Genomic DNA, 18471 nt, shown 5'->3' on the forward strand with positions numbered 1-18471 from the left:
GTAAAAACACTATCCATTCTCCGAACAATCCGTTATCCGAACAAAATACACCCTGCCAGTCTCATTCAGATAATCAAAGTTGTTCTGTACATCACATTTAAAACTTTCAAAGCATCTGGTAAAATGCCTACCCACCAGTCCCAAGTGCACTCCTTTACAGTACTCATAACAGGGTGTTCCCTTTTATCACCTCTTCTGAGCTTAACCTTTCTGTGGCTTAAATTATATCTTGAGAATCTGAGCTGCTTCTTTGATGTCTTTCAAACTACCGTTCTTCCTTCAGGAGGACCTGTATCATCAAGCTTCAGCCAAGACCTCTGCAAACCTTGAAACCAAAACATTTTCCCAACCTTATGGGTCACGTTTCCCTTTGGTTCCCCAAAACATCCAGAACCTTGTACTTGATGCCTCATGCACAGCTGTTTTGTGGTTTGCTAATGAAACTCCCTAATGTAAACTCTGCAGGAAGAGTCTCTTGCTATGTTTGCAAAGAAATGACATTGACTACAGAAGTATCTGAAAGCTATTCATTAAATGCACAGACCAAATTCTCACCCCCCCACTAATGCACTAAATCTAAATAAATACTCCATATAAAGCAGACACCTTGCATCACAGCTTGTCAGTTGTAGACTTCCTGAATGTTAATAGTGGGGAATTTGCACTGTATTGACTTCCAATGTTAGGGGCAATAGTTGTAATCTTCCTTTTTGGCATTGGTTATTGCCTGACACTTGTGTATTGTTACTTGCCACTTTTCAACCTAGATGTTGTCCAGGTCTTGCTGCATATTGGTACACACTTCATTCGTGTCTGAAGAATCGTAAATGATGCTCGACATAATATAATCATCGGTAAACCTCACTTCTTCTGTTTTTAAGATAGAGGGAGCTCATTGCTACAGCAATTGAAGATGCTAGATCTAGGGTAATACTCTGAACAATTCCTGCGTGATGTTTTAGGACTAAGATTGACCTCTAACAGCCAGAGCCATATTCCTTTGCTATGAGCAACTCCAGACAGTGGAGAGTTTTTCCATTTGCTGTCATACTCAGTTGAATGCTGTCTTGATGTCCATTTTTGGAACAAGGTTGTAATGAGGTCACGAAGGATTGACTGACTCTGGCAGAACCCAGACTGAATCTCAATTTATTCCTTTGTCGCTTGAGATTGCAGTCAACGACGTTTTTCATCTTGAGGATTGAATGTAGACTGATAGGACAGTTAATTGGCTACATTGGATTCCACAAGACCATGCAGAGGAGCAAAATTCGGCCATTCAGTCTAACTAATCTACTACACCATTCAGCACATCTGATAATCCTCAACTCCACTTTTCTGCCTTGTCCCCATAACCTTTGATTCTGCTACTCTGTTAAAGAATTTGACAGAATATCAACTCTGACAGAAGAAATTCCTCCTCATTTCTACCTTAAGTGTGCAACCTGTTAGTGTGCAATGATGTCCATTGGTCTAAGACTGTCCTGCAAGGGGGATTAACTTCTCAGCATCTATTTTATCAAGTCCTCTAAGATTTTTGTATGTTTCAATAAGGTCACCCCTCGTACTTTAATATACCAACAAATACAGGCCAAATCTTCTATTCATCTTCTCTTAAGATTGTTCTTTCAGACCTGCAACCAGACAAGAGAACCTTCTCTGGACTAATTTCCTATGCCAATATATCATTCATTTGATAAGTGGCCCAAAACTGTTCACACATGCTGGCTAGTACTTTGTTTAGTTTGAGAAAACCTGATTTTTATGATATATTCCTTTTGAAATAAAGGTCAGCATTCCACTTACCTTGCCTATTACCTACTGAACTTAGATGCTAGCTCTTTGTGATTCATGGGTGAGGGCTCCCAAAATCCTCTGTTGTGTAGCTTTCTGCACATATTTCACCATTTAAATAATACTTTCTGAATGTTCTTATTTTAAAGGCAAATGTGAAGTGAATATTCCACGTGTGATGCAGCTGGTCAAACCACTCAGCTATAAACAAAACAATTTTTTTAAACACACCAATTCAAACAAGAACAAAAGAAAATGGAATTTAGAATAACTTAACTATCGGAAAACTTAAGCGACCTGATCCAGTACTTAACTAAAGAACGGTTCCTATCCAGTAATGTCCAGTAAACACACCCCTTGGCAAAAAGGTAAATTGAAACTGGTTCTTACAGGCAGAAGGGGACAACATCCAAAGAGATTTCAGAAAGAAAGTTAGTCAGGAATCATTTGTGGAGCTTGCAACCTCCTGGACTCTAGCATCTTGTAACTGCAACAGCTAAGCCAAATGAGGAAAAACCTGAGCTGGGAGAACTAGCCTCTCCCTTGCGATTGTTTAAACTAGGCTCTTCCTAGAGCCCTCGGCACCTCTCCCTTTACAAACTTGATTTTTTTTAAGAAGAAACCCACGAACAAAATAACCTTGTTAAAGTGACAGAATCGTCACAGGGTGAGATTAATTTAGAATGTCTGGTCAGCATGGACGAGTTGGACTAAAGGATCTGTTTCCATGCTGTACATCTGAGCCTAAAAGAGGTCACTGGGCAACCTAGTATGTCATGGGCAAAGCAGAGGCAAGAAAACCTACTCCTCCTCTGGATCATCTGCTGGAATATTCTGGTTAAAAGGTGTAGATATATTTAGCCTTGTTTTTTGGACTTTATATTAATACCATCCCTATGTGCTGGGCTATGAGGTTACAGATTGTGATTGAAGACCGTTCTGCTGATGGCACCCATTGCCTCATGGATGGCCAATTTTGATTTGCTTAAATCCATTTGAAGTCTGTCCCATTTAGCATAGATAGTACCACACAATACAGTGGAAGGTTACCTCAGTGTGAACACAGGACTGTCTCCATGAGGGATGTGAAGTGGTCACTCCTACTGATATAGTCATGGACAGTGAAGGTTGTGACATATGGTTTGCAATTAGAGTCATAGAAAGGTACAGCACAGAAAAAGACCCTTTGGTCCAAATCGTCCATGTCAACCGGATGTTGTAATCTAATTCCATTTGCCAGTACATGGCCATATTCATCTAAACCCCCCCCCCCCCCCCCCTTCAGGTATCCATCCACACTGTAAGTAATCTAATCTAAAATGCCTTTTAAATGTTGTAATTGTGCCAGACCCGTCCACTTCCCTTGGCAAGTGCCACCCCTCTGTGAAAAAATTGGCCCTTATGCCTCTTATTTTAAAATATCTTTCCCCTCTCGCCCGAAACCTATGCCCTCGAGTTCCACACTTCCCCTATCCCAAGAAAAAGACTTTGTCTATATATACTATCCGTGCCCCATAGGATTGTACAAACCTGTAAAAGGTCAACCCTCAGGCTCCAACACACTAAAATATTTGGACGTAGAGTATTTATGGATTTGAAGACAGGACTTTAGAATTTGGTATTTGTAAAATGATCAGGGGGGTGGATGCATTGTCTTTTTAAAAGATATTTTTTCTATGCTTCATGATTTGAAAATATGTCTCTCTGGGCAGCAGTTTGCCAGTTGACACTCAAATTGAAACATCTGGATCAAAAGGCTACATTGTTAGCAGGCAAAGCAGTATTTTTACGAAAAGAACAGATTTATTTATTTAGCCAATTAGTTTAAACCAGGCAGTTGGAGACTAAGGATCAATTGAATTTAAATCTTATGATTTTGACAACCTAAAACCAGTCCAGTTGTAAAGACATTAATAGGGTCCTGTTTCCTCCCTCATTAGAAGCAAAACGCTCAGAGATGTAGTTTAGTTTTACCTCCTTCACCTATATTCCAGGCCCTGGAGGGAGAGAGAATGATCGCCTGTGAGTACAAAGACATGAGTTCTTGGTCTTCTCTCGAACAACAGTTTCTTAATGAACTATATCGTCATTTTGACAGGGAGGACAATCCAGATAAGGCAACCTACATATTGATTGGGTGACCGTTACAATCAGCGAGTGTCAGTAGTAAAGATTAAGCCATCTGCTGTTACACAATCAATAACTGGCTTTACCTAATGAAGGCTTTTCGCCTTGTTAACTGACATTACATACTGAATGCTACCTCATCTTGTTAAATGGCTATACACATTTCATGCTTTTCCACCTTGTTAACCCATTACCCTTGTCTCTAGCACTCCATTATTAACTGCAAGTTCCTATCTGATCTGAGTCATGTTTAGGTGAACCTCTTGTTTCACAAAATTCAAAACTTAATTCTTCCCCTACCTGCCCATACTGTGTACACATTCTCAAAAGAACATTGCATTTGAAAGTGGCGGAGAGCAACCTGCCATCTGAAGAGATTAGCTCTCTGCACAACCGTTATCTGACTGAAGATACAGTGACACTCTTAGTTAATATTCCTGTCCAGAATTCAGCGGAGAGGAGCGTACCTGAAAGAACATAAACTGAGATAACACCAAGATCTGGATGAGACAACCTAGCTGTGATTTTGAGACTGTTTTTATTGTATTTTTATATGTCAGACTTGTATTTTATTGGAACAACATACCATTAGAATTTTTTTATTTGGGAATAATTAGCTGTTAGAGGGGAATTGTTTGGTTTGTTAGTGTGTCTGTTAATTTGTCAACTGTTGGTGTTTGATAAACTTGCTATTATAGTGAGTGAAAATATTTCATTTCATTTACCCACTCCTTGATAAACAGATTTTGGAGGGGGGGAGATTGTTGAGAGTTAGGTTATACCACTTTTCTCACTTTTAACAGATTGGCAGTTGAGCCCCTCTGGGTGGGGGGAGCTTCATAACACTAGGGATAGCGATAGTGTCTGGTCATAATCATACCTGACAGTGTCAGAGAACTACTCAACTGGTCTGATTTGGTCTCCCAGTTTTGATTCAAGCCTCATATGCTTGCTGGGATTTTCTAAAGTTGACAGGTTAGAGTGTATTGTTTCTGGTGTTGGGCTGTCTGTCCAGTTTCCTTCCTTTTCCTTAGATTGTGGCAATAGTCCTGAAAGCTTGTGCTCCAGAACTTGCAGATTTGATCTCATTGTCTCCAGATATTAGCCTGAGGAGATTTTAAGTTGCTAGTCCAGTGACAGTGTCATCGTGTGACTGTCACCCCCTTGGGCCAACACTTTGGGTCATTGTCCTTTCCTCCCTGTGGAAGGAATGTGCAGTGGAGGCTGAATTACTGTTACTTAAGCCTAGAATAATGACAGATTTTTTGACTGAAAGGAGTGTTTGGGGGTTGGACAGGAAAGTGGAGTTACATAACAAGAAATAGCAGGAGTCATCGGCCATCTGGCCCATTGAGCCTGCTCTGCCATTCAGTAAGATCACGGCTGATCATCTTATGAACTCAAGTCCATTTACCTGCCCACTCACCATAACCCTTCATTCCTTTACTGTTCTTTTAAAAAAAAAGTCCATCTGTGCCTTAAAATAACATAGCCTCAACTGTTTCACTGGGCAAAGAATTCCACAGACTCACAACTCTTTGGGTGAAGAAGTCTGTTTTCAATGTAGTCCTAAATCTGCTTCCCCTAATTTTGAGACTATGCCCCCTAGATCTAGTTTCACCTGCCACTGGAAACAACCTCCCTGCTTCTACCTTATCTATTCCCTTCATAATTTTATCGGTTTCTATAAAATCCCACTTCAGTCTTCTGGAAGAGAGTCCCGGTCTATTCAATCTCTCCTCAAAGCAATCCTCTCAACTCTGAAATCAATGTAGTGAACCTCCTCCAGTGCCAGTACATCCGTTCTCAAGTAAGGAGACCAAAAGTGTGCACAGGTGTGGCCTCGCCAGCACCCCAGACAGTATAGCGTAATCTTCCTTTTAAACTCCACTCTCTCCAGTGATGAAGGTCAATAACCCATTTGCCACCTTATCTATCTGCTGTACCTGCAAATGAACTTTGATTTGTGGGCATGGACACCCAGGTCCCTCTGCATAGCAGCATGCTGCAATGTTTCACCATTTATTCTTACCAAAATGGATGACCTCACATCTGCTAGACCCTTGCCCACTCACTTAATCTGTCTATATCCCTCTGCAGACTTTGTGTCCTCTGCACACTTTGCCCTATGTTGAAAAATGTGGTGCTGGAAAAACACAGCAGGCCAGGCAGCATCCGAGGAGCAGAAGAATCTGCGTTTCGGGCAGAAGCCCTTCTTCAGGCTCCTCGGATGCTGTCTGGCCTGCTGTGTTTTTCCAGCACCACATTTTTCAACTCTGGTCTCCAGCATCTGCAGTCCTCACTTTCTCTTAGTAACACTTTGCTCTACCACTATTTTAAGGCCATAATTGAATCAGTTATGATATTAATGAATAGCAGAGAAGACTCTGTGGGCAGAATGACTTGCCTGTCTTTCTTATCAACTGAGAACATTACGTTTTTCTGTTCCTCAGAGTTTACTGATAGAAAAGGCTGAGGGAAGATTTTGTTGTGGACCTATCAGACTTGAATGATTGCTGACCCTTTGCTGAACTGTTCATCCTAAGTATAAGAATACTGTGCCTCTAAGTCACATCTTTGTATTGATGTACATTCATATTGGTTTCTCCTGTGGTCAGTAGTCGCACACTTGTATGAGTTGAGGTTATAACTTTAATAGTCTGAGGTTTGCAATTACTGTGGCTTAGAAATTGTCAACATTAGAACTGTAAACTTAGAGCAACTTTTGGGCAAAAATGCACATGCATTAAATATGGAAATCCATCTATTGTTAATGATCTGCTCCTCAGGGCATGTTGTTAAAAGCCCCATCGATGTCACTGTAGAAATGTTTTGAAATAATGTGCTTTTCTCCTTCATGCTATTTAAAAATAAATTTGGAGGCAGTTTTTTTTATTTCATATCATGTTAAGTTATAGTTATTGTACACCCTCTGTCTTCTGAAAATCCATTTTATGTTTTGTGTTGACAGTTTGTTATATTATGATTATCCATGGGATTTTAACTGTTTGTACAATTGCTGTTTTAAACTTCACCTTGTCAATAAAATATTAAAATTTACTCCACTTTATTTTTTAAATTTTATAAAGGATCCTGTGACGTTTTTCAGTTAAGAATAGGGGCTTTTCAGTTTTGTAGCCAACTGTTCCCCCTCATCTCAGCCTAAACAAAATCCATGAACTACTCACTGGTCTTGGTTGTGGTCACTAGTGCAAATTGATCAAGTTGGTTACAAAACGAGAACTACACTTCATAGTAACTAATAACAATGAAGCACTTTGAGGTGTGAGGATATGAAAAGCCTTATGCCAGTGCAATTCTTAAGTAGCTACACAGAGATCTGGGAACACTGACTATGGTAACTTCCACATGGTGCAAAGTCGTACTTAATCTGAGGAAAATGAAAACTGAACAGTAAAATGTTCATTTCTTTTATTGAATTAACTTCAAAGCATGCAATTGTGATGGGCATTCACTGGAAAGTTTTATTCTTCCCTACAGATTAGTTAGACAAATGGCCCAAGAGCAATTCTTCTTGATGGCTACCAGATGCTGTATGGGACATCGACCTCTACTTTTCTTCATTACTCTACTCTTCACAGTGCTGGCCGTAAGTAATCTTTCAAAGCTTTTGAGAGCACTGAGAGACCACTGGATTTAATGTAGAAGTTTAAACTCCTGGTGATGAACATTACTGAGTAATCTATTGATTGAATATTCTGCAAAATCAAAGCATTCTAAATAGTTAACGTTTTGATTTTCATTCGGCCCTTTTAATGTATTTGACTATATTCAGTTGAGTTATTGTTTTCATGTCATCAGAGTACTGCAAGAGAGAGAGCAAAGCATTCAGCAGACTACTTCACACTGTTGAGGCATCTTCTTAATTATGCATACAACAGTAACATTAACCTGCCCAATGCAGAAGTTCTGCTCAACAACGAAATTGACTGGCTCAAGCGGATTAGAGTGAGTAAATTTCTGGAATTCAGGAATTTCAGAATTTGTGTTCAGTAAAGTAAAGGCTTTTAATATTTGCCTATGTTTAATAATGTGTGGATTGATTATTTTTCAGGTATTGATTCATATTGTGCTTTCATCTGTCTGAAGCAGGGTTAATGAATAACTCTCCCTTACTGGAGCAAGAAAGTAGTGTTGAAGTAGCCCAGGGATGGGCGCCTTTGATTTCTCCACATCATTATGATCTGAGGTTGATTGCTATTTTTAGATTAGATTTACTTACAGTGTGGAAACAGGCCCTTTGGCCCAACAAATCCACACCGCCCCACCACCCACCCATACCCCTACATTTACCCCTTACCTAACACTACGGGCAATTTAGCATGGCCAATTCACCTGACCTGCACATCTTTGGACTGTGGGAGGGAACCGGAGCACCCGGAGGAAACCCATGCAGACACTGGGAGAACGTGCACACTCCACACAGTCAATCACCTCAGGTGGGAATTGAACCCAGGTCTCTGGTACTGTGAGGCAGCAGTGCTCATCACTTTGCCACCGTGCCGCCCCTGCGGCAATTCAGATCCCAGACTGAAATTGGCTTGACTGGTCCCGTTTTGTTTTATTTTAGTGAGGTAGTCTTTGAAGCACAATCGTGCAGTGTTGCAAATTTGGTTTTAACGTTAAAATAGAAGTTTATTCTCCAAAAGAAAAGGTAAAGTAGAATAAACTAAGCTATTCAGTTTGACAGTTTGAAAAATTGCAAAACACAATAACTTTCAATCTAATCAAAACCGGCACCATAACATTACAATATCCAAACACAAGAAAATTTCCTTCTGTATTGCATCTATAGGTTTAATTTAGCTATTTCTTTTGAGAGTTTGATGGCCTCTTCCTTGAGTACTCATAAAACTGAGTTTAGACCTTGTCAGCTTCAAACACCCTTCAGGGTTCTCAGTAAACACTTCTGGTCTGGAAATGTCAACTAAAATGCTTAAATTGATGTAAACTATTTCCTAACTTTGAACTCATTCCTTTCTCTTGATGAAACTGTTTCGTAAATCTAACTTCAACCAGGACGTCTGCAAACTGACAAGCCAAAGTTTTCCAGGCTTTGGATATTTTCAGTTTGCAAACAAAATCCCAATTCTTATAACTGAAAGGAAGCTTACTTCAATCTTTACTTTGTCAGCTGGTAAGACTCTTATAATGCAAACTAATCTCCACTTACCACCTTAAAAAAAATACAAACTCATGCTGGTTTTTAAAAATATAAGCATAGCCTTAGGAGTGCAAATGACCTAATTATGAAATCCCACCCCCACCATGCTCGCAGATCAAAATCCAAGCTCTAAAATATATTCATAAAACATCTTGCTTCACATCATTTTGCCCACAAAATGAAGAAATATGCAAAATCTTGTGAACTGCAAGTTGCAGTAATCATGCAGTGACGGCTGTTCCATTGTGATGCACCACGTGAAATTGATTGCATTTGATTATTATATGATATTATTTCTAGTAAATGCAGTGTATATAACATTACTAATTTGTGATCTGTGTGCAAACTACAAACTGGCCTCCAAGTGCTGTATTTGTATTTCATCATGTGTAAAGATGTTAGGTGACCAGCTAACCTCTATTGGATACATAATTGAGAGTGCTGAGTGGTCTTTGAACTTCCAAGAATAAATCACTGCTGCTGACAGCTTGGTGACAACCTGAATAGATATTGCCATTTCTGGTGCAAGTATGAAATATGCTCAGGCAGTCAAATAATTGAGCAGTTATACCTCATTTATCCACCAAAAGCTGAAACTAACATGGAGTGTCAATGAAAGGCAAACTGGCTGGCTGTGAATTCCTCCTGTCAAATTTGTCTTGCTCAGGAGAGAGATTCCTAAAAGACTCCTGAAGTGCTTTAATATGTGTCCAAGTTAGATGACATCTGTGAAGACATGGTCAGTTAAATATTTTGGTTTGTTTTTCCCGTGTTTATCTTGCCTTGTGGTAGAATCATAAGCATTGTTCATGATGCATAGTCTCTTGAACATGAATGTTCCTTGCATTGCTTGTTTAAATTTCCAGCATCTGCAGTATATTGATCCGTTTGGTGCGATGTTGGTTTATTGAGCTTTGTTTCTGCTTCTGTCTGGATTTATTATTGTAGCTGCCAGAGTGCTATTTCACAAATGCAACAAGGTTTAATGAGCGAAGTGGGAATAAAAGGCACAACTTATTTAAAAATGAAGAGTATTTTTTGTCCTATGAAACTTGTATGTGCACAGTTGTCAGAAACCATTTGTTCTTCACAGCTTGCTGTAGCAATTGGCCATTCAGATTTTAACCCTGCAAGAAGCATCAAAGCATAAAATAAATAAGCCATCCATGTTTTCTGTCACAAATAATGATAACTTGCCTTGCTGTAAGAAATTGCCAAGTCTTGAGTATTGAGGGACCAAAATTGTCTCCGTGTGTATGTGGATTAGCATTAGCTGACTTGCGTTTACCTGCAATAGTTGGTTTTGCCATGAGCTGTTTTGAAGTAGTCATGCTTTAAAGCAACATTACCTCATCCTTCAGCTCAAATTCCAGTATAATTGCTTCCTAAATCATTCCCCTTCTCTTGTTTCAGCCCTTCACTTCATTGGCCACTATAATAAAAACTTGTTAACAAGTCACATGTGAAGACTTGTTTGTTGGTGAGGTAGGGTAATGAAGTAGATTCATAATCTAGCCTGACTGACTAGATGAAAATGTCTTCAAAGGGAGGAGAAATCTGAAAACTTGATCAATTCGGCAAGGTTGAAAAATGTAGACAGCTGAAAAGTCACTCTGAGGGGTAGGTCGGAATGAAGGTCATAGGTTGACCTGTTGGGGGATTGTGGCAGCCAAGTAGTGGCTCACTGTAGAATGAAGTAACAATTGTATAAAGATTCCCTTTTGCGTTAGACCATAAAATGTAGGAGCAGAATTGGGCCATTCAGCCCATCGAGTCTGATAATCTGCAACTCCAATTTCTGCCTTATCCCAATAATGCTCAACTCCCTTATTGGTTTGAAATCTCTTTATCTTAGCCTTAATTTATTTATTCTTTAGTCGTCTTCACTATTGTATCTTTAATTGAGATCATTCACCCTCTAATTCCGTGGCAATTCACTTAACAATGAATGTTCACCTTAATGATAATGAGTTGATATGACCTTTTCCCCATGTCATTTAAGAAGTCAGTTTTGTATAGCTTGGAACTGAAGATAACGTTTTGCATGGAATCTTTCCCTGCAGGACAAAGGGTCGTGAATGAAAGAAACAGCTTAAATTTATGTAATAAATCCTCAGGATTTTCCGAAGTACTTAATACTAGCTTGTATTGTTGCTTTATGTCAAATAAATTTCGTAGTTCTTTTGCACACTCAAGACTTTAGAGCCACACATACCTCAGGCAGTTATCCATTTCTAACTTTATTTTCTGGTAGTTTATTAGAAATTAAGTTTATCAATGCAGAAGCTAAATAGAGACCATCTAACATGTGGTATGAGCAGGATGAAAAGATATGATCCATCCAGGTAAGAATAGTCTGGTATTGGAAAAAAAATGCTTGAAGATAGCAAGGGGTTGGTGACCCCTTTCTGATGGTCATTCATTGTTTTACTGATCCCTGATTGGAGTCAGAGATGAGTGAAATTGGTCACCATGACTGTTCGTGACAGCATCCTCTGTTTGATAACAGTCTTCAGTTTGTTTTTTGCCTCTGACCATAGAGAGGCCCTCCAGCCCATTAAATCTGTACTGAGCTGTCTACATTAATCCCACTTTCCAGCACTTGGTCCATAGACTTCAATGTTACAACATTTCAAGTGCTCAACCATACAATTTTTAAAGGTTGAAAGATTTCCTGTCTCTACCCGCTGCCCAAGCAGTGCATTCCAGGTTCACACCACACTCAAGGTGAACAAGTTATTCCTCCAGCTCCCCCTCTACACTTTTTGCTTTCACCTTAAAGTTATGCTCCCTCATTATTAATCCTTCTATCCATGCCCCTCATAATCTTACACATCTCAGCCATAATCCCTCCACCCCTCAGCCTTTTCTTCTCTGAAGAAAACCCAAGCCTGTTGTTTTTTAACAGAATCCCTACAGTGGGGAAGCAGGCCCTTCGGCCCAACACGTCCACACCAACCCTCTGAAGAGTAACCCACCCAGACCCATTTCCCCCCCCCCCCCCCTACATTTAGGCTAGTTAATGCACCTAACCCACCACATTCCTGAACAGTACAGGAAATTTAGCAAGGCCAATTCACCTAACCCACACATCTCTGGATTGTGGGAGGAAACTGGAGCACCCAGAGGAATCCCATGCGGACACGGGGAGAATGTGCAAACTCACGTAGATGGTCACCTGAGACTGGAATCGAACCCAGGTCCCTGGCGCTATGAAGCAGCAGTGCTAACTGCTGAGCCACTGTGCTGCCCTGTCTAGACTCTCTTCATAGCTCACATCCTCCCTATAAGAAGGGATCAGAACTAAACGCAGCACTCCAGCTGTAGCCTAACCAAAGTTTTGTACAGTTCCAACATAACCTCCCAACACTTGTTATTACTGCCACGACTGATTTAAAGGCCAATGTCTCAGATGGTATTTGCTCTGTAATTTTTTAAATTTTATTTATTTTTTAATATATTTCTTTCACTGTTCTGTACCTCTTATTTCTTGATTGTCTCTTTTTTTTTCTCTCTCGCTCCCCACTCTGTCATCACCTTTTGACTATCAACATCGACTATCCTTATCGGATGATGCCTGACCTGTGCTTTTCCAACACCACACTCTTCGACTCCTCTCCCGAGGTTTGTCCTGACCTACCAGCAGGACAAACCCACCAGAGATGGTGCCGTAATGTCATACTATTGGGAAGGAATTTCCTTAGAAGTCCTCGACTTTGACTTCCCAATTCATAGGGTAATAAATTTGCTAGCTTGGCCAGCATTTAGTAATCAGCCCTAATTGTCCTGGGGGCTGTTAAGCAGCAACCGTATTGCTGTTGGTTTTAAGTCCTCTGCAGGATGGATAGGGATAGATTTTCATGTCTTTTACAGTAGTTGACCCGGGCAGGTACAATAGTTGACCTTATATTGTACTGAACTGAAAATATCTTTAAAGCTTTTTTCACTGAAGCTTTCCTTGTCTTGTCTGCCAGTTATTTCAGTTGGAAATGACGATTACTGCACATGAATGGCAGTTAAAACTTTTATATTGACTGAACAAAAATATTGCCCTCAGCAGCTTAACTTTTTGGCTTTAACATTGATTCTGAAAGACAGCCATGCTCCATGTAAAGTTGCAATTAAGGAACACAACTCTGACTCTCAATGAGTACACCCAGCACTGTGCTTATGTATAATAACAGCATATATGAGAAATTTTAAAATGTGAAAAATAGTTGTCTATTTTAAACATAATCTTCTTGTTATTGTGGCACTGCTTTCAGGTGTGTTTTTAATTTTTCCTGCCTAATCTCCCTTCCCTAAATGTCAGGATGAGGTGAAAAGGACAAGTGAAACTGGTGTTGAAGAAACAATTCTAGAGGGTCATCTTGGAGTTACAAAAGAACTATTGGCATTCCAGACACCTGAAAAGAAATATCATATGGGGTCAGAGAAGGGTGGAGCAAATCTCATTAAGGTATTTCTTAATAATTAACTAAAGATGTGTGATATGGTGCAGTATTTTGTTCAAATCCATAGTGTCATGAAAATGTCAAACCTATTGGTTTTGCGTTTGTTTTAATACATCTGAACTGGAAATACATCAGTACAAATTATCTGTTAACCTTTTTAAATAAGTTTAAGTTGTGTAGAGCAGTATCTTCTTGGATAATTTGAATTTCAACCCTTTTTGAATAGTACAAATACTGAACATTAAATTTAGATTTTTGTTCGATGTGTGCACATATTTGCCTGTCTCTTGCTTTTGGTCTGCTGTTTATCAATAGAACTTATTTCCTGCTGAAATATTTTAGGTTATTCTTCTGTTTCATCCATTGAAATATAATTTTCTATGAAAGCTCTTGAAGCCAGCTTATGTAACCAAATATAGAAGGAAATAATGCACCGGAAAGCATATCAATGGATGCTTTTTGCCAAAAATAATGAAATACTCAGCAAAGCAGGAAAGAGAAGCAGAATTAGTGTTTCAGGTTGATGACCTTTCATTGAAAACAAGTAAAAGGTGGATTGACCCGCTTTCAAGCAAGAGGCAGGGATTGATGAAACAAAAGAGGTTTCCTTTAGGGTAGAAATAGGACCAATTTAGCTGACTAAGAATGTGAATGCATAGTAAAAAGAGGTTAGAGTGGGACAACAAAGAAAAGATGGGTCTAAATGTGAAGTGGCAGATCTGTCAACAACTGCAGCTGAAAAAATGGTAATGATTATCATTTGAAATTGTTAAACTTAGTGTTATGTTTCAAGTGCATAATTGAAATATTTTATATTGAACTTTGGGAGTGTGTAGGAGAAACCAGAATCATAGGGGAAGAATTATGTAGGCACTTGGAAGGTTGAAGTTGGATAACAGTGAACCAGTCTATGTTTCTATTGTGGGTGTTGCTGGGACAGAAGCTGAAGATGAAGTAACAGTATGCTTCTATGAATATATAATCTATCAAGTTATGTTATTAAATTGGAGAAGGTTCAGTGATTATGAACTTTGCTGGGCTTGGAGTGTTCAAGTTGTTAGAATAGGCTGGATAGTTTGGGACTTTTTTCACTGGAGCATAGGAGGTAGAGGAGTGACCTTATGGAAATTTATAAAATCATGAGGTGCATAGATAAGGTGAATAGCAAGAGTCTTTTCCCAAGGGTGGGGAATTAGAAACTTGGAGGCATATGTTTAAGCTGAGAGGAGAAAGTCTTAAAAAGGATGTGAGGGGTACATTTTTACACAGTGGTTTGTATGTGGAATGAACTGTCAGAGGAAGTGGTGGATGCAGGTACAGTTACAATATTTAAAAGACATTTGGATAAATACATGAATAGGAAAGGTTTGGTGGCCAAACTGAGGCAATGGTACTAGTTTAGTTTGGGAACATGGTTAGCATTGACTCCTTCAACCAAGGGATCTGTTTTCGTGCTGTATAACTTTGACTCGTAGGGAGGCAAAAACATGAGAGCTGAACTACTATATTAGACTAGACTTCCTCTTGGCCTACTTCTGTCAGGAATTTGACATTTTGTTTCACTTGCGTCTTATCCTGTTAAGTGACTGAAGTGCCTTTGACTTCTTGACCACCTTTTTTCATCCATTTCATTCCTTTCAGAACCATGTAGAGGGATTTCCTGTGGTTGCTTTGCACTCCATATTAAATAGTTTTTTTTTGGTATTTGGGCATTATAGGCTGAGCAAGTATTTATTTCACATCCCTTATTGCCCTTGAGCTAAGTGAGTTGCTTGGCCATTTCAGAGGGAAATTAAAAGGCAACCACATTTGCTATGGATTTGGAGTCATGTGTCAGCCACTGCAGTTAATAATGGCAGATTTCTTTTCTTTCCTTTCTTTCCTTTCGTCTTGTTGACTTCCTGAGCATGATGAGTTTTTATGATAATGGACAGTGGCTAATGATTACGTTGTTGCCATGCTTTTAGTTTTTATTGTCTTCAAATTTCACCAACTGCTATGGTGGTATTCAAACTTGTGTCCCCAGGATATTAGTCTCAGACTTTGGTTTACTCATCTAGTGATTTACTATTATGCCATAGTCACTCCAAGGTTATCCTTGTTATTTTCACAACCCCAAACTTTGTGCACCATCCAAGATAATCTTGCCTTTCCTTCTATTTAGCATCCTGAAAAGACTGGCCCCCTCTGCACCATGCTGGTACACTCATTGATTGCACTCTGATACCTCCCCATGCAGATGCTTTTGAACCCGCATGCCTTCCCTTCCAAGGTCGAACTATTCCTCCAAGGTGGAACAGCAATTTATTGTATTAACGTTACTGCACCCACTACTCATGCGGTCTCTACTCTATTGGGTGTACCAAACATAACTTGAATGCTCACTTTTGTAAGACATTACCTTTCTAACATTGAGTGTGAACATGTTTTTTTTTGTTTACAGAACAATTTAATTTTTCTTATTCTCCTCCCTTTTGCCTCCTACATGACTGAGGTAAAACTTAACCTCTAGCATGTAGAAAAATGGTTGTGGTTGTTGGCCATCCTGTCTTCTCATCTCCAGGACACTTTTACAGGAGTTCCTCAGGGTAGTTTCCTGAGCCCAACCATCTTCACCTACTTCATCGACTACTTACCCTCACTTCTAGATGGAAGGAATGTTCAGCACAGTTCCTGACAATTCTGATACTGAACCAATCCATGTCCAAATTCAGCAAGATCTGGTCAATATCCAGGCTTGGGCTGACAAGGGGCAAGAAACATTCACACCGCACAAATGCCAGGCTATGGCCATCAGCGATGAGAAATAATCTAACCAGCATCCTTTGACGTTGTGATGTTACCATCACTGAATCCCTTTCTATCAATATCCTGTGGTGTTACCAATAACTAGAAACCCAACTGGACACACCACTTTGGCTACTAGAGTAGGTCAGAGGCTTGGAATACTGCGACAGGTCACTCACTTCCTGAATCCAAAACCTGCCCACTGTCTACAAGGCACAAGTCAGGAGTGTGATGGAATGCTCCTCAATTGCCTAGATGGGTGCAACTGAAAGCAACAGTTCAAGAAAGCTGATTGCCGCCGCCACCACCACCACCTAAAGGGCAACATGGACTTTGACATGGTCCCTCATGGCAGACTGGTGCAAAAGGTGAAGTCACATGGTATTGGGCTGAGCTGGCAAGATGGATACAGAACTGGCTCAGTCTAAGGAAACAGAGGGTAACAGTGCAAAGGTGCTTTTCGGAATGTAGAATTGTGACTAGTATCGTCCACAGGGATCAGTGCTGGGACCTCTGATGTTTGTGATCTACATAAATGATTTGGAGGAAAACATGGCTGATCTAATGAGTAAGTTTGCAGATGATACCAAGAATGGTGGAGTTGTGGATAGTGAGGAGAATTATCAGAGGTTACAACAAGATGTAGATCCATCAGAGGCATAGGCAGAAAAATGGCACATGGATTTTAACCTGGACACGTGAGGTGATGCATTTTGGGAGGTCACGTACAGGTGGCAATTATAATGGCAGAATCTCCCTTAGGAATATCGTTATGCCAAGGTATCTGGGTGTGGAGGTCCACAGATCACTGAAGGTGGCAGCGCAGGTAGATACGGTAGTTTAAAAAAAAGCCTCTGGCACGCTTGCCTTCATTGGAAGGGGCAGTGAGTATAAGGATAGACAAGTTCTGCTGCAGCTTTATAGAATTGTAGTTATGCCACACTCAGAATATTGTGTACAGTTCTGGTGACCACACTACCAGAAGGATGTGGATGCTTTAGAGAGGGTACAGAAAAGGTTTACCAGGATGTTGCCTGGAATGGGGGATTTTAGCCATCAAGAAAGGTTTGGCTATGCCTGGTTTGTTTTCACTGGAACGCAGGAGGGGTGACATAATACAAATTTCTAAGTGCAAATGGCATGGAGAAGGAGGCTTTCTCCCAGGGTGGAAGGCCCCTTTGAGGGGTTGCAGATACATGGTGGGGGAGGAGTTTGAAAAGATGTGTGAGGCAGTCCTTTGAGACACATGATGGTGAGTGCGTCAAGCGTGCTCCCAGAGGTGGTGGTGGTGGAAGCAGACACAATAGCAGCATTCAAGTAGCACCTGGATGAATACATGAATAGGAGAGGAATCGTGGGATATGGATCCTGTAAGTGAAGACACTCGTAGTGTGGAAAGGCAAAAATGTTTCGGCCCAGGCTTGGAGGTTCAAAGGGCCTGTATCTGTACTGTATTCTTTTTTTTGTCAGGACAGGCAATGAATGCTGGTCAGACAGTGACACCTGCATCCCAAATTATTTTTTTTTAAATTCTTGTTTTGATTTCTACTTTATGGTGTTCCAGATACAGTATTAAGTTCAACAGTTTTGTTTCAGGACTTATGATCAGTTGTTTTGCATGATAATTGTGGTAATTCATTGTGATTTCCTGTTTGCGCTTTCTGTAGACCCTGCTTTTAGACTTTACTTCTGCAGTGCTATCCCTGTTGCCTTGCCTTATCATCCCCTTTGTTAATTAATTTCTACATCCTTTTCTCCTATCACAGACCTTTTATTTATTGCTCCTTTTTTTATTGCCTTAGTAATTGCTTAAACATGACATCACTGGCTGTATTTGTGCATGAGCATGGTGCTGGAGAAATCTGTCAAATGGTGTCCGAGGAAACTTCCCCTGGGGACCATAAGAGATAGGAGTAGGCTATTCAGTCTTTCAGGGTAAAAACAATGACTGCAGATGCTGGAAACCAGATTCTGTATTAGTGGTGCTAGAAGAGCACAGCAGTTCAGGCAGCATCCAAATAGCTTCGAAATCGACGTTTCGGGCAAAAGCCCTTCATTCAGTCTTTCAGCCTGTTCCACCATTCAATTGAAACATGGCTCACATCTGTTTTCCTCCCTTTTCCC

At 40.1% G+C, this 18471-nt stretch overlaps 1 protein-coding gene across 3 annotated transcripts in view; it reads left to right on the top strand.

Annotated features, from left to right (window-relative positions):
* The window catches only part of usp9 (ubiquitin specific peptidase 9), a 259627-nt gene that overhangs the window by 153881 nt on the left and 87275 nt on the right, over nucleotides 1-18471 (top strand). For all 3 annotated transcript variants that reach the window (XM_072585147.1, XM_072585145.1, XM_072585144.1), the window contains 3 exons: nucleotides 7423-7531; nucleotides 7744-7890; nucleotides 13419-13565. In XM_072585147.1, coding sequence (XP_072441248.1) covers nucleotides 7423-7531; nucleotides 7744-7890; nucleotides 13419-13565 — 403 coding nt within the window. The remainder of the gene's footprint in view (nucleotides 1-7422; nucleotides 7532-7743; nucleotides 7891-13418; nucleotides 13566-18471) is intronic.

This window comes from Chiloscyllium punctatum, chromosome 15 (genome assembly GCF_047496795.1).
Source record: "Chiloscyllium punctatum isolate Juve2018m chromosome 15, sChiPun1.3, whole genome shotgun sequence".
NCBI lineage: Eukaryota > Metazoa > Chordata > Chondrichthyes > Orectolobiformes > Hemiscylliidae > Chiloscyllium > Chiloscyllium punctatum.